Source organism: Entelurus aequoreus, linkage group LG24 (genome assembly GCF_033978785.1).
Source record: "Entelurus aequoreus isolate RoL-2023_Sb linkage group LG24, RoL_Eaeq_v1.1, whole genome shotgun sequence".
Lineage (NCBI taxonomy): Eukaryota > Metazoa > Chordata > Actinopteri > Syngnathiformes > Syngnathidae > Entelurus > Entelurus aequoreus.
This window is the reverse complement of record NC_084754.1, coordinates 35125119-35139234: the sequence shown is the minus strand read 5'-3', so window position 1 is coordinate 35139234 and position 14116 is coordinate 35125119. Positions and strand designations below refer to the sequence as shown.

At 40.5% G+C, this 14116-nt stretch overlaps 1 protein-coding gene across 2 annotated transcripts in view; it reads right to left on the bottom strand.

Moving 5' to 3' along the window:
* Window positions 1–12993, bottom strand: part of dnajc24 (DnaJ (Hsp40) homolog, subfamily C, member 24) — a 35124-nt gene extending 22131 nt beyond the window's left edge. For both annotated transcript variants that reach the window (XM_062035393.1, XM_062035394.1), the window contains exons 1-3: window positions 12853–12993; window positions 12519–12616; window positions 4851–4977 (exon numbers count right to left, since the gene is read on the bottom strand). In XM_062035393.1, coding sequence (XP_061891377.1) covers window positions 4851–4977; window positions 12519–12616; window positions 12853–12880 — 253 coding nt within the window. In that variant the 5' untranslated portion in view covers window positions 12881–12993. The remainder of the gene's footprint in view (window positions 1–4850; window positions 4978–12518; window positions 12617–12852) is intronic.
* Window positions 12994–14116: the final 1123 nt, after the last annotated feature.

Here is a 14116-nt window from a genome sequence, read left to right as displayed (position 1 = left end):
AGCTTAAGTTGTTCAACAGTCCGGGGGTCTCCGTTGTGGTATTTTAGGCTTCATAATGCGCCACACATTTTCAATGGGAGACAGGTCTGGACTACAGGCAGGCCAGTCTAGTACCCGCACTCTTTTACTATGAAGCCACGTTGATGTAACACGTGGCTTGGCATTGTCTTGCTGAAATAAGCAGGGGCGTCCATGGTAAGGTTGCTTGGATGGCAACATATGTTGCTCCAAAACCTGTATGTACCTTTCAGCATTAATGGCGCCTTCACAGATGTGTAAGTTACCCATGTCTTGGGCACTAATACACCCACATACCATCACAGATGCTGGTTTTTCAACTTTGCGCATATAACAATCCGGATGGTTCTTTTCCTCTTTGGTCCGGAGGACACGACGTCCACAGTTTCCAAAAACAAATTGAAATGTGGACTCGTCAGACCACAGAACACTTTTCCACTTTGTATCAGTCCATCTTAGATGAGCTCAGGCCCAGCGAAGCCCACGGCGTTTCTGGGTGTTGTTGATAAACGGTTTTCGCCTTGCATAGGAGAGTTTTAACTTGCACTTACAGATGTAGCGACCAAATGTAGTTACTGACAGTGGGTTTCTGAAGTGTTCCTGAGCCCATGTGGTGATATCCTTTACACACTGATGTCGCTTGTTGATGCAGTACAGCCTGAGGGATGGAAGGTCACGGGCTTAGCTGCTTACGTGCAGTGATTTCTCCAGATTCTCTGAACCTTTTGATGATATTACGGACCGTAGATGGTGAAATCCCTAAATTCCTTGCAATAGCTGGTTGAGAAAGGTTTTTCTTAAACTGTTCAACAATTTGCTCACACATTTGTTGACAAAGTGGTGACCCTCGCCACATCCTTGTTTGTGAATGACTGAGCATTTCATGGAATCTACTTTTATACCCAATCATGGCACCCACCTGTTCCCAATTTGCCTGTTCACCTGTGGGATGTTCCAAATAAGTGTTTGATGAGCATCCCTCAACTTTATCAGTATTTATTGCCACCTTTCCCAACTTCTTTGTCACATGTTGCTGGCATGAAATTCTAAAGTTAATGATTATTTTCAACAAAAAAAAAGTTTATCAGTTTGAACATCAAATATGTTGTGTTTGTAGCATATTCAACTGAATATGGGTTGAAAATGATTTGCAAATCATTGAATTCTGTTTATATTTACATGTAACACAATTTCCCAACTCATATGGAAACGGGGTTTGTACATACATGGATGTATAAATGGTAAATGGGTTATACTTGTATAGCGCTTTTCTACCTTTTTAAGAAACTCAAAGCGCTTTGACACTATTTCTACATTCACCCATTCACACACACATTCACACACTGATGGCGGGAGCTGCCATGCAAGGCGCTAACCAGGAGCCATCAGGAGCAAGAGTGAAGTGTCTTGCTCAAGGACACAACGGACGTGACTAGGATGGTAGAAGTTGGGGATTGAATGCATCAACAAGCAACATCAGGGCTCAGGAACACTTCAGAAACCCACCATCAGTAACTAAAGTTGGTCGCTACATCTGTAAGTGCAAGTTAAAACTCTCCTATGCAAGGCGAAAACCGTTTATTAACAACACCCAGAAACGCCGTCGGCTTCGCTGGGCCTGAGCTCATCTAAGATGGACTGATACAAAATGGAAAAGTGTTCTGTGGTCTGACGAGTCCACATTTCAAATTGTTTTTGGAAACTGTGGACGTCGTGTCCTCCGGACCAAGGGGGAAAAGAACCATCCGGATTGTTTAGACGCAAAGTTGAAAAGCCAGCATCTGTGATGGTATGGGGGTGTATTAGTGCCCAAGACATGGGTAACTTACACATCTGTGAAGGCGCCATTAATGCTGAAAGGTACATACAGGTTTTGGAGCAACATATGTTTCCATCCAAGCACGTTATCAGAATCAGAATCAGAATAGTTTTATTGCCATTGTTTGAGAACGGGTTCACAAACTCAGAATTTTTCTTGGTGCAATCGTGCAACATAAAACACATAACAGATTTGGTAATAACAAGAGCTGTAACTGAGCTATCAGATCTTGTTATAGACTTAGAAGGAATTCAAGGGAGCTACTGTTAGGAGTTATTGTTCATGTGCCTGATGGCTGAGGGGAAAAAACTGTTCAGGTGGCGGGAGGTGTGGGTCTGGATGGACCGTAGTCTCCTGCCTGAGGGGAGAGGGAAGAATAGTTTGTGTCCAGGGTGAGAAGAGTCAGCTGTGATCTGACCCACACGCCTCCTGGTCCTGGAGGAGAACAAGTCCTGGAGGGATGGGAGCTTGCAGCCAATCGCCTTCTCAGCAGCACGTACGATGCGCTGCAGTCGATGCTTATCCTGGACTGTGGCGCCGGGGAACCACACGGTGATGGAGGAGGTGAGGATGGACTCGATGATGGTTGAATAAAACTGCACCAGCATCTCGGTCGGCGCCTTAAGTTTCCTCAGCTGCCGCAGGAAGTACATCCTCTGCTGGGCCTTCTTGATGAGGGAGCTGATGGTCGGCTCCCACTTGAGGTCCTGGGTGATGGTGGTGCCCAAGAAATGGACGTCTCCGCTTATTTCAGCAAGACAATGCCAAGCCACGTGTTACAACAGCATGGCTTAATAGTAAAAGAGTGCGGGTACTAGACTGGCCTGCCTGTAGTCCAGACCTGTCTCCCATTGACAATGTGTGGCGCAATATGAAGCCTAAAATACCAGACTGTTGAACAACTTAAGCTGTAAATCAAGCAAGAATGGGAAAAAATTCCACCTGAAAAGCTTAAAAAATTGGTCTCTTCAGTTCCCAAACGATTACTGAGTGTTGTTAAAAGGAAAGGCCATGTAACACAGTGGTAAAAAATGCCCCTTGTGCCAACTTTTTTGCCATGTGTTGCTGCCATTAAATTCTAAGTTAATGATTATTTGCAAAAAAAAATTAAGTGTCTCAGTTCGAACAGTAAATATCTTGTCTTTGCAGTCTATTCAATTGAATATAATTTGAAAAGGATTTGCAAATCATTATATTCTGTTTTTATTTACGAATTACACAACGTGCCAACTTCACTGGTTTTGGATTTTGTAGATTGTCACTGAAGGCATCAAAACTATGACATGTGGAGTTATGTACAAAAAAGGTGAAATAACTGAAAACATGTTTTAGATTCTGGTTTCTTCAAAATAGCCACCCTTTGCTCCGGATACTGCTTTGCACACTCTTGGCATTCTCTCGATGAGCTTCAAGAGGTAGTCACCTGAAATGGTTTTCACTTCACAGGTTTCACAGTTTTGATGCCTTCAGTGACAATCTACAATGTAAATAGTCATGAAAATAAAGAAAAAGCATTGAATGAGAAGGCTGTGTCCAAACTTTTGGCCTGTACTGTATATATACATACATATATATTATACTCTTTTCAAAGTGTGCATTTTATAATATAAAATGGGGACTTCTGTCCAACCAATTCTTATGGGGATATGTGTTTCACTATACGAACGTTTCGGTTGGCAAACCATGTTCAAGAACCAATTAAGTTTGTGGATCGAGGTTTCACTGTATATGCACGCACGCACGCATGTGCACACACAATTTAATTAAATATATATTTTTATTTTTATTTATTCTTCCATCCATTCATTTTCCACCTTCAAGGTACTCAAAGTGCTTTGATACTATTTCCACATTCACCCATTCCTACACACTGATGGCAGTAGCTGCCATGCAAAGCCCTAACCACGTCCCACCCAAAGGTGAAGTGTCTTGCCCAGGACACAACGGTCGTGATTAAGATGGCGGAAGCTGGGATTGAACCTGGAACTGCCAAGTTGCTGGCCGTCTGCAAACTACTGAGATGGCTTCTAGATCTGGACAGCAGAGGGTGTGAATAATGTTACCGTTTGTGCTCCAGGCACCCAGTGTGTAGATGCACCTACCCCTCTTCTCTTACCGAAGCCTTTGATTCGCAAAGCAGTGCAGGCTGTGGCCTGTTAACTAAACAGCTATGCCTGGGATGAGCAAGTGTAGCCTTGATTCTGTGATGACAATCGCGCAGCTGTCCCGAAACCTGTTATTGCTCACCAACTATAGTTCAAGTTTGTTTGTTTTGTGGATGCTGGATCTGGCGTTGGTTAGAAAGATTCTCGGAATTGGTGGCCTGTGTGGTTTTTATGCTTGCCTTGCTAGCAGGCCTGTTCTGCAACACCTCTTTTGTTTAAATTGCTTCCACCGGCGTCATCTTCTCCCTGTTCCGAGGACAAGCGACTGCGAGCCTATAGCTCTAGCAATGCCGTCTTTGTTGTGTTAAGACTGATGAAACTCGCTTGTAATTTTCAATGAGACCCATAAATCCAACTCACTGCAATTCTATTAGGGAGTATGAATCTACTCAGTGGCCTAGTGGTTAGAGTGTCCGTCCTGAGATCGGTAGGTTGTGAGTTCAAACCCCGGCCGAGTCATACCAAAGACTTTAAAAATGGGACCCATTACCTCCCTGCTTGACACTCAGCATCAAGTGTTAGAATTGGGGGTTAAATCACCAAAAATGATTCCCGGGCGCGGCAACCGCTGCTGCCCACTGATCCCTCACCTCCCAGGGGGTGAACAAGGGGATGGGTCAAATGCAGAGGACAAATTTCACCACACCTAGTGTGTGTATGACAATCGTTGGTCCTTTAACTTTAACTTAATTAAGCACTGAGACCATTCACACGATAACATTCATACAGTATCACACGTACAAGACAGACTAAAATGAGAGCCAGTTGCCGCAGTCTGTGCTAAAACTAAAACTATTTGAACAATAATGGCCAATGAATGGAAAAATTGCAGATAGTTACTTTGATACCTCTTCTCCGTTGGTCATAGTGACTCCTGGTGCTGTCATCACTCAGAATTCTCCAGGCTGCATCAATTTCAAGAAACATCCTCAGACCAGACTTAGCTTCTGAACCTCCAAGACGATCTGGGTGGCACTGTTCGAACCAACAATGAGAGCACACAAGTCAAAAATGGTTAATATGCTTAAAAATCATTACAAATATGCAGGTATATACAGCAGTGGTTCTTAACCTTGTTGGAGGTACCGAACCCCACCAGTTTCATATGCGCATTCACCGAATTCTTCTTTAGTGAAAAATAAAATCTTTAGTTTTTTTTTTAATTCAAGACAAAGTTATATGTTTTTGGTAACACTTTAGCATGGGGAACATATTTTAAGTAACAAAGACTTAATTTAGAGTTTTTTGGACACTAGGGGAACATATTCTAAGTAGGGCTGGGCGATATATCGATATATAGCGGGTTTGTCTCTGTGCGATATACAAAATGACTATATTGTGATATTCGAGTATACGTTCTCACGCAGTTGCTTTTAGCTGCGGGGCATTAAACCATGCGTTTCTCACTCCTTCCTGTCTCTCCTTCTCACAGACACTTAAAGGCCTACTGAAACCCACTACTACCGACCACGCAGTCTGATAGTTTATATATCAATGATGAAATCTTAACATTGCAACACATGCCAATACGGCCGGGTTAACTTATAAAGTGACATTTTAAATTTCCCGCTAAACTTCCGGTTGAAAACGCCTTTGGATGATGACGTATGCGCGTGACGTAGCCAGTGAAACAGGAGTATCGGTAGCCCATTGAAGCCAATACAAAATAGCTCTGTTTTCATTTCATAATTCCACAGTATTCTGGACATCTGTGTTGGTGAATATTTTGCAATGTGTTTAATGAACAATGGAGACTGCAAAGAAGAAAGTTGTAGGTGGGATCGGTGTATTAGCGGCTGGCTGTAGCAACACAACAAGGAGGACTTACTTGGATAGCAGACGCGCTAGCCGACGCTAGCCGCCAACCGCATCTGTGATCGGGTGAAGTCCTTTGTCGCGCCGTCGATCGCTGGAACGCAGGTGAGCACGGGTGTTGATGAGCAGATGAGGGCTGGCTGGCGTAGGTGGAGCGCTAATGTTTTTATCATAGCTCTGTGAGGTCCGGTTGCTAAGTTGCTAAGTTAGCTTCAGCGTCGTTAGCAACAGCAATGTTAAGCTTTGCCAGGCTGAGAATTATTAACCGTGTAGTTACATGTACATGGTTTAATAGTATTGTTGATCCTCTGTCTATCCTTCCAGTCAGGGATTTATTTATTTTGTTTCTATCTGCATTTGAGCCAGATGCTATCACGTTAGCTCAGTAGCTAAAGAGCTTCGCCGATGTATTGTCGTGGAGATAAAAGTCACTGTGAATGTCCATTTCGCATTCTCGACTCTCATTTTCAAGAGGATATAGTATCCGAGGTGGTTTAAAATACAAATCCGTGATCCACAATAGAAAAAGGAGAGAGTGTGGAATCCAATGAGCCAGCTTGTACCCAAGTTACGGTCAGAGCGAAAAAAGATATGTCTTGCACTGCATTCTAGTCATTCACTCTAACGTTCCTTATCCACAAATCTTTCATCCTCGCTCAAATTAATGGGGTAATCGTCGCTTTCTCGGTCCGAATCGATCTAGCTGCGTTGAAAACAATAGGAAAATATGAGGAGGCGAACAACTGACTACGTCACGCTACTTCCGGTAGGGGCAAGGCTTTTTTTTATCAGAGACCAAAAGTTGCGAACTTTATCGTCGTTGTTCTCTACTAAATCCTTTCAGCAAAAATATGGCAATATCGCGAAATGATCAAGTACGACACATAGAATGGATCTGCTATCCCCGTTTAAATAAAAAAAATTCATTTCAGTAGGCCTTTAAAACAAGCGCACCTTCTTACATACGTCACATAATGTCACGTGAGCAACGTCACACGCTCCCGCGCAGCAGACAGGTACCGACATGGTAACGTTAGCTGTGATGCTAACAGCTAACAGTGTGGTTTGAGTGGTACTACGAGAGAAAGAAGGTGCGAATCTGGTAACAATGGAGGAATAATTAATACCCAAGAAAAACAGCACGGGGTCCATCGTCGGACGGTGGTTTGGCTTCAAGCGGGAATATGTCTTTACATGTCAACATCTCCGTTCGGTGCCACACCAACTAAATGCCGAAGCAACTATTTCCACATCAACACCGTAGGACATATACTATTTGACAGAGGTGGGACCAAGTCATTGCTTTGCAAGTCACAAGTAGGTCTCAAGTCTTTGCCCTCAAGTCTCGAGTCAAGTCCCGAGTCAAGACAGGCAAGTCCCGAGTCAAGTCCAAAGTCAAGACTAGAAAGTCTCAAGTCAAGTCCCAAGTCCTGCATTTTGAGTTTCGAGTCCTTTCAAGTCCTTTTAACCACAGACTAATATTTTTACACAGATTGTGTATGCTTTTAAAACTCTGTATTTATTTATTATAACAAGTGCCTTTGAAATTGCAGGGAAAAAAATAGTGCTGACATTGCAATTCATAATAGCACTATTAACCAGTCATTTTAATAGTTTAACATTTTTTAAACATTTAACTCATTCCTTTACAGAATAAACACATTTGCAAAAACAAACATTAACATACTATTGGTTGTATTTTATGAAAATAATATAACCACAGAGTTGAGAAGGAGCAAAGATCTTCAATATTTGTATGTGAAAATCACAAAGAAATCTTCCGGGGGAGGATGACTGCCCTACAGGGGTTTGGTTTACAAACTTTCAGCCCCACCTAAAACAAAATTCACCAGCCGCCACTGATTATGATGCATTCTCATTTTAGGCAAAATATGAGACAATACTTTCTTAACAGTATAAGTGTAACCAGGAATAAGTCTTCAAGTAACAATATTCAAATACTAACATTGTTGGGTAAGACAGCATTTGGTTTTATTCTGAATCCAGTGAAACAGATTGGTGGTTTTAGCTGATAAAGACTTTCAGGTGTTTATATATGTTTATGTTTAAGTATTTGGCAGACGCTTTTATTCAAAGCGACATACATAAAAAATACATATAAAACAATCACTGTAAACATTATCATTTACGGGAAGAATGTAATAGAAAATATCAATACAAAGTGTCAAGACAGAATAAACTCTCTGCTGCTGCAGTCTATAGGTCCCTAAGATATATAGATATCTAATGTATTCATACATTGTTTATGTAGGATATATGCATGTATATATAACCTAATCATATTGTTTCTTCAATTTAAAAATAGCTGACCGTTTTTTTCCCCCTTCTGTGGGATTATATTCCCAGTTTTGATCTCGGACGTCTGGCCATTTATAGCGTAGAAGAATATTATACTACTGTTAAGCAAACTATGAATAATAAAAACGCCAAAGCATGTGTCCGTTATCATAGCTACACGTTTGACAAAAAAAGCGCGTGAAAATCAGTGGTATTCAGTGAGGTAAGATGAATTAAATGCTCTGACAGTTCATTGCTCCTGCCAAATGAATTGCACTGAGTGGAGCGGATCACCACTCCAAGATGGCGGCGCCGCGTCTCGTCTGTGCCAATAGGCAGTAGCGCTCAATGCTGCGTACCCTTATAAGATGTCTATGGTTATAACGTTAGCAGTGAGTTTACAGCCTCACTGATTTAACTACACAGCAAATAAAAGTCATGTTACTTAGCCAATAAACGTTATCTTACATTCAAAACGTACCCTTCTTTGTGGAACTTCAAATGTCGAACGAAGTTGGAAGTTGTTGCGTCTCCGTCTGTAATATTCGAACTGCGTGATTTGCATACGGCAATTCGTTTTTTGTTGACCAAGTCGTAGTTTTATACCCGAACGAAACCAACTTTGGCATAATTGTTTCTCACTGCCGCGTTGTTTGACAACTCTTGTTCGGTGGTTGTCCTGCAATTTGATTGGCTGAATGCTGTGGGATGAAAACAACGTAGATCTAATTTGATTGACTGTTGTACTGAGAGCACACCAGCTGACAAGCAGCACACACGCTTATAGACACAGACGTAGAAAATGAAAGATACGGAGCGCTCCCAAATAACTTTTTAATCTTTGGGTTTTGGGGAAAGTAGCAAGTCATGTCAAGTCAAAAGGCTCAAGTCCAAGTGAAGTCACAAGTCATTGATGTTAAAGTCTAAGTCGAGTTGCAAGTCTCTTTACATTTTGTCAAGTCGAGTCTAAAGTCATCAAATTCATGACTCGAGTCTGACTCGAGTCCAAGTCATGTGACTCGAGTCCACACCTCTGCTATTTGATATGCAGCTCATTTTTATGTGACACTTATTGAAATATCTTGTGTGTCATCAAGCACAAAAGTGCGCTTTATTTGTTTTAAACTATTGTAGTGCCGTTCTGCACAAAAAGTGCACTTTAATTTAGTGTTGTTTTGAAATGTCATCTTAGTGACATCATTCACAAAAGTGCACTTATAGCTTGTTTTAAAATGTCTCTGACAATCTTGCACTTTCTGTTTTGGAAATGACATGAATGTTTGTGCCACTGCTTAATAACTGTTTAATAATACAGTTTTGCTAAATTTACTTAGTTGTGATTTCCCTCTCTGCATGAAAGTTTAAAATGAGCATATATTAATGCAGTATGAACAAGAATGTTTGAATGTAGACACATAGAATCATCATACTGCTGTGATTATATGTATCAAGTGTTCATTCAAGGCTAAGGCAAAATATCGAGATATATATCGTGTATCGCGATATGGCCTAAAAATATTGAGATATTAAAAAAAGGCCATATCGCCCAGCCCTAATTCTAAATAACAAAGACTTAATTCAGAGTTATTTGGTTAGGGTTAGGGTTAGAGGGTTAGGGCCAGGGTTAGAGGGTTAGGGTTAAGGCCATGCCGAATAAGGCATTAATAAGTACTTCTTAATGACTAGTTAAGAGCCAATATGTTACTAATTTGCATGTTAATAAGCAACTAATTAATGGTGAATATGTTCCCCATACTAAAGTGTTACCATGTTTTATTACTGGTGCACAAAATGAACCGTGCACGAACATCACCTTGTTCAACGAACAAAACCAACACAGTACATCAAACTCACAACAAATTACACACCTGCAAATCAGTGTGACTTCTGCTGTTGCCGTATCCGTAATACACCGATAGGGAGAAGTTTTTATTTACACGATGAGTCGGGTGTGTCTTGACCTCTGCCGAATCCCTGAGCCCGACTCACCGAAGCCCTAGGGTTCGATCGAACCGAGGTTAAGAATCACTGATATACAGTATCTGAATGAATAATTGGACTTAAGTCATTTTATAATGTGTTAATGTGTTTACAGCAATAAGAGAACGAAGGCGTCCTCCTGTAGCATCCTCACTAGGGGCTAATGTCCCTCCACAGTGCAACTTCTAAATCACTTATCCGCGCCTCCATTGCTGTAAAGAAACGTTGTTTCTTACATGTAGTATTATCACTGGAGGACAAAAAATAGCTTAACATGCTCACTACACACTGTAGGAGGATACGAAAAAGCATAGCTAACCCCTAAGCGAGAGCTCTTGAATGTAAACAAGGGTGGGCGGATCAGTACTAAAATCGACAGTTGATACCAAGTATAGTGTCAGTATATAGTCAGTACTAAAGTGACTATTTCGATAGTTTTTATGATCATAAAAAAATATATATATATTATTTTAGTTGTTTACAAACTCAAGAAGTAAGAGCCAATAGTATATTTTGCTTTTTTTTGTAATTTTACAGTATTGACTTCATTAAGATTTTTTTGTATGTAATAAAAGGTAATAAGGAAATAATTAAAAAAATATCAATTGATATTGTCGGATTACAATTGTGAACAAACGTATGCAGGCAGCATACCTTCCCCTTTGAGCTTTTCTGGATGAAATGAAATTATTTGTTCCAATCATTTTGGAACTTGCAAGCGTATTTCTTCTTCTTACTCGCCGTCGCCATGTATCTTCTTCGTTCTTCTGCTTCGTCTCCTTCTTGTTGTGTGTACAGTTGTGCACTGAGCTCCAACAGCCGTAGATGTTATTGTAGCGTCCCGGAAGAGTTAGTGCTGCAAAGGATTCTGGGTATTTGCTGTGTTTTGTTTATGTTATGTTACGGTGAGGATGTTCTCTCGAAATGAGTTTGTCATTCTTGTTTGGTGTGGGTTCACAGTGTGGCGCATATTAGTAACAGTGTTAAAGTTGTTCATACGTCCACCGTCAGTGTGACATGTATGGCTGTTGAGCAAGTATGCCTTGCATTATCATTAAACCATTTAAAAAACATACAACGTGTCAGCATTTCTTGACATCTTCGAGGAAAAACCATTGTTAAAACCCGTCCAGCGCTACATTATTATGTGACTGGGCCGGTACACTGTTTATATCAGTGGTCCCCAAACTACGGCCAGCGGGTCGAATCCGGCCCGCCAGCGTCCAAAATCAGGCCCGCGGGAAGTCCCAAGTATAAAAAAAAAATAAAAATCTTATTTTTTTCTGTCTTTTCTTATCCGCTTTGTACTGCTTGCTACTCACGGTGTCTCCTAGCCGCTCAGGCAAATCCTATTGTCTAAAAATTTATTTTTTCATCCATAACATGACATCATTGCGCGCGCGGAAAGTGCGCTATATATATAATATATATATATATATATATATATATATATTACGGCTGTGAATCTTTGGGTGTCCCACGATTCGATTCAATATCGATTCTTGGGGACGGAGGAAGTCAAGGTGAGGTCGGCGGCGAGCGCGTCTGCTATCCATCTCAAAGTCCTCCTGGTTGTGTTGCTGTAGTCCGCCGCTAATACACCGAACCCACCTACAACTTTCTTCTTTGCAGTCTTCATTGTTCATTAAACAAATTGCAAAAGATTCATCAACACAGATGTCCAGAATACTGTGGAATTTTGAGATGAAAACAGAGCTTTTTGTATTGGATCCAATGGGTCCGAATACTTCCGTTTCAACGATTGACGTCACGCGCATACTCATCATACATAGACGTTTTCAACCGGAAGTTTAGCGGGAAATTTAAATTTGCACTTTATAAATTAACCCGGCCGTATTGGCATGTGTTGCAATGTTAAGATTTCATCATTGATATATAAACTATCAGACTGCGTGGTCGGTAGTAGTGGCTTTCAGTAGGCCTTCAAGGGGTGAAGGTTTCAGGTGAGAGAGGACGTTAAAGACAGTGTCTTTAAGGCACGCCCCCAATATTGTTGTCCGGGTGGAAATCGGGAGAAAATCGGGAGAATGGTTGCCCCAGGAGATTTTCGGGAGGGGCACTGAAATTCGGGAGTCTCCCGGGAAAATCGGGAGGGTTGGCAAGTATGGATATATGTCGTTATTTCAGCAGGCACAATAAATAACGCCCATCCCTTGTTTACACAAAAGCTAAACTATTTGTTTTTGTTTTGCTTTTTGTTAAACTGAACTCGTTTTTTCAAAAATCAAAAATCAATATCATATTTATCTGTGTGTGTGTGTGTGTGTGTGTGTGTGTGTGTGTGTGTGTGTGTGTGTGTGTGTGTGTGTGTGTGTGTGTGTGTGTGTGTGTGTGTGTGTGTGTGTGTGTGTGTGTGTGTGTGTGTGTTGGAGAGCAAGGGAAAGAGAGAGGTGTTGTTTTACCTGCAAGGCCAGCTTCTTATATCTGTGCCTGAGCTCCTGAAGTGAATCTGAAGGACAAGCTCCCAGAACAGCATAATGATCCTTCTCATCGGACACATCTTAAATTAAAGCATAGCAAACATATGTTTACATACAATTTTGAAAGTAGTTGTCAGTTGGTGTGTTAAACACGGTAAATTCAACAGCATATCATTTGCGCTGGTGTACACTGGATGTAAAGCAACGATCGCTATGGGTGCTGTATTGGCGAATTATAAAATATTGCATATGCACACGTCAATTAGCTGAACAGCAAACAAATATTCTTTAAAATAAAAATAATAATTGATCAAACCTGAGAAAAGCAAGTTGCCGTTAGCCATGAAGCATCTAAGATATTAATCCCTCACTGGAGAGCCAAGTGTTCGCTGTTGTTAACAGTCCGGCGAGGGACAAAAGTGGCTATATTCAGTTCCGGCTGTAACCGCTCAGTGCCGTTGCGCGCAAATTAGGAATGATGGAGAAACAACGACCCAGAGATCCATCCATCCATCCATCCATCAATGTTTTACCGCTTGTTCCTTTTGGGGTCGCTGGAGCCTATCCTAGCATAAACAATGCTCATTCATTGTTTATGTTCTTTGTTTGTTTTTGTTTTTTTGTTTTGTTTTGATTTTTATCTATGCTTTTTTAACCTGTAATGCACATTGGTTCAATTTAAAAGTTGCCGTAAACGTGCTATATAAATAAAGTTGACTTGACTTGACTTGACTATCTCAGCTGCATTCGGGCGGAACAGGGTTCACCCTGGACAAGTCGCTACCTCAAAACCACAAAATGAAAAAAACACAAATGTGATGGCCAGTTTCACATCCAAGCAACTTACTTGATAAATAATATCTTGTTTCACTTTGACTGTTCCTCAAATATAAAAGCTTATTATTTTGACTCGGGGACCAAATTTAGAGAAAAAATGTGTCTGGGTATATCTATCTATCGATATATATATATATATATATATATATATATATATATATATATATATATATATATATATATATATATATATATATATATATATATATATATATATATATATATATATATATATATATATATATATATATATACACTACCGTTCAAAAGTTTGGGGTCACATTGAAATGTCCTTATTTTTGAAGGAAAAGCACTGTACTTTTCAATGAAGATAACTTTAAACTAGTCTTAACTTTAAAGAAATACACTCTATACATTGCTAATGTGGTAAATGACTAATCGAGCTGCAAATGTCTGTTTTTTGGTGCAATATCTACATAGGTGTATAGAGGCCCATTTCCAGCAACTATCACTCCAGTGTTCTAATGGTGCAATGTGTTTGCTCATTGGCTCAGAAGGCTAATTGATGATTAGAAAACCCTTGTGCAATCATGTTCACACATCTGAAAACAGTTTAGCTCGTTACAGAAGCTACAAAACTGACCTTCCTTTGAGCAGATTGAGTTTCTGGAGCATCACATTTGTGGGGTCAATTAAACGCTCAAAATGGCCAGAAAAAGAGAACTTTCATCTGAAACTCGACAGTCTATTCTTGTTCTTAGAAATGAAGGCTATTCCACAAA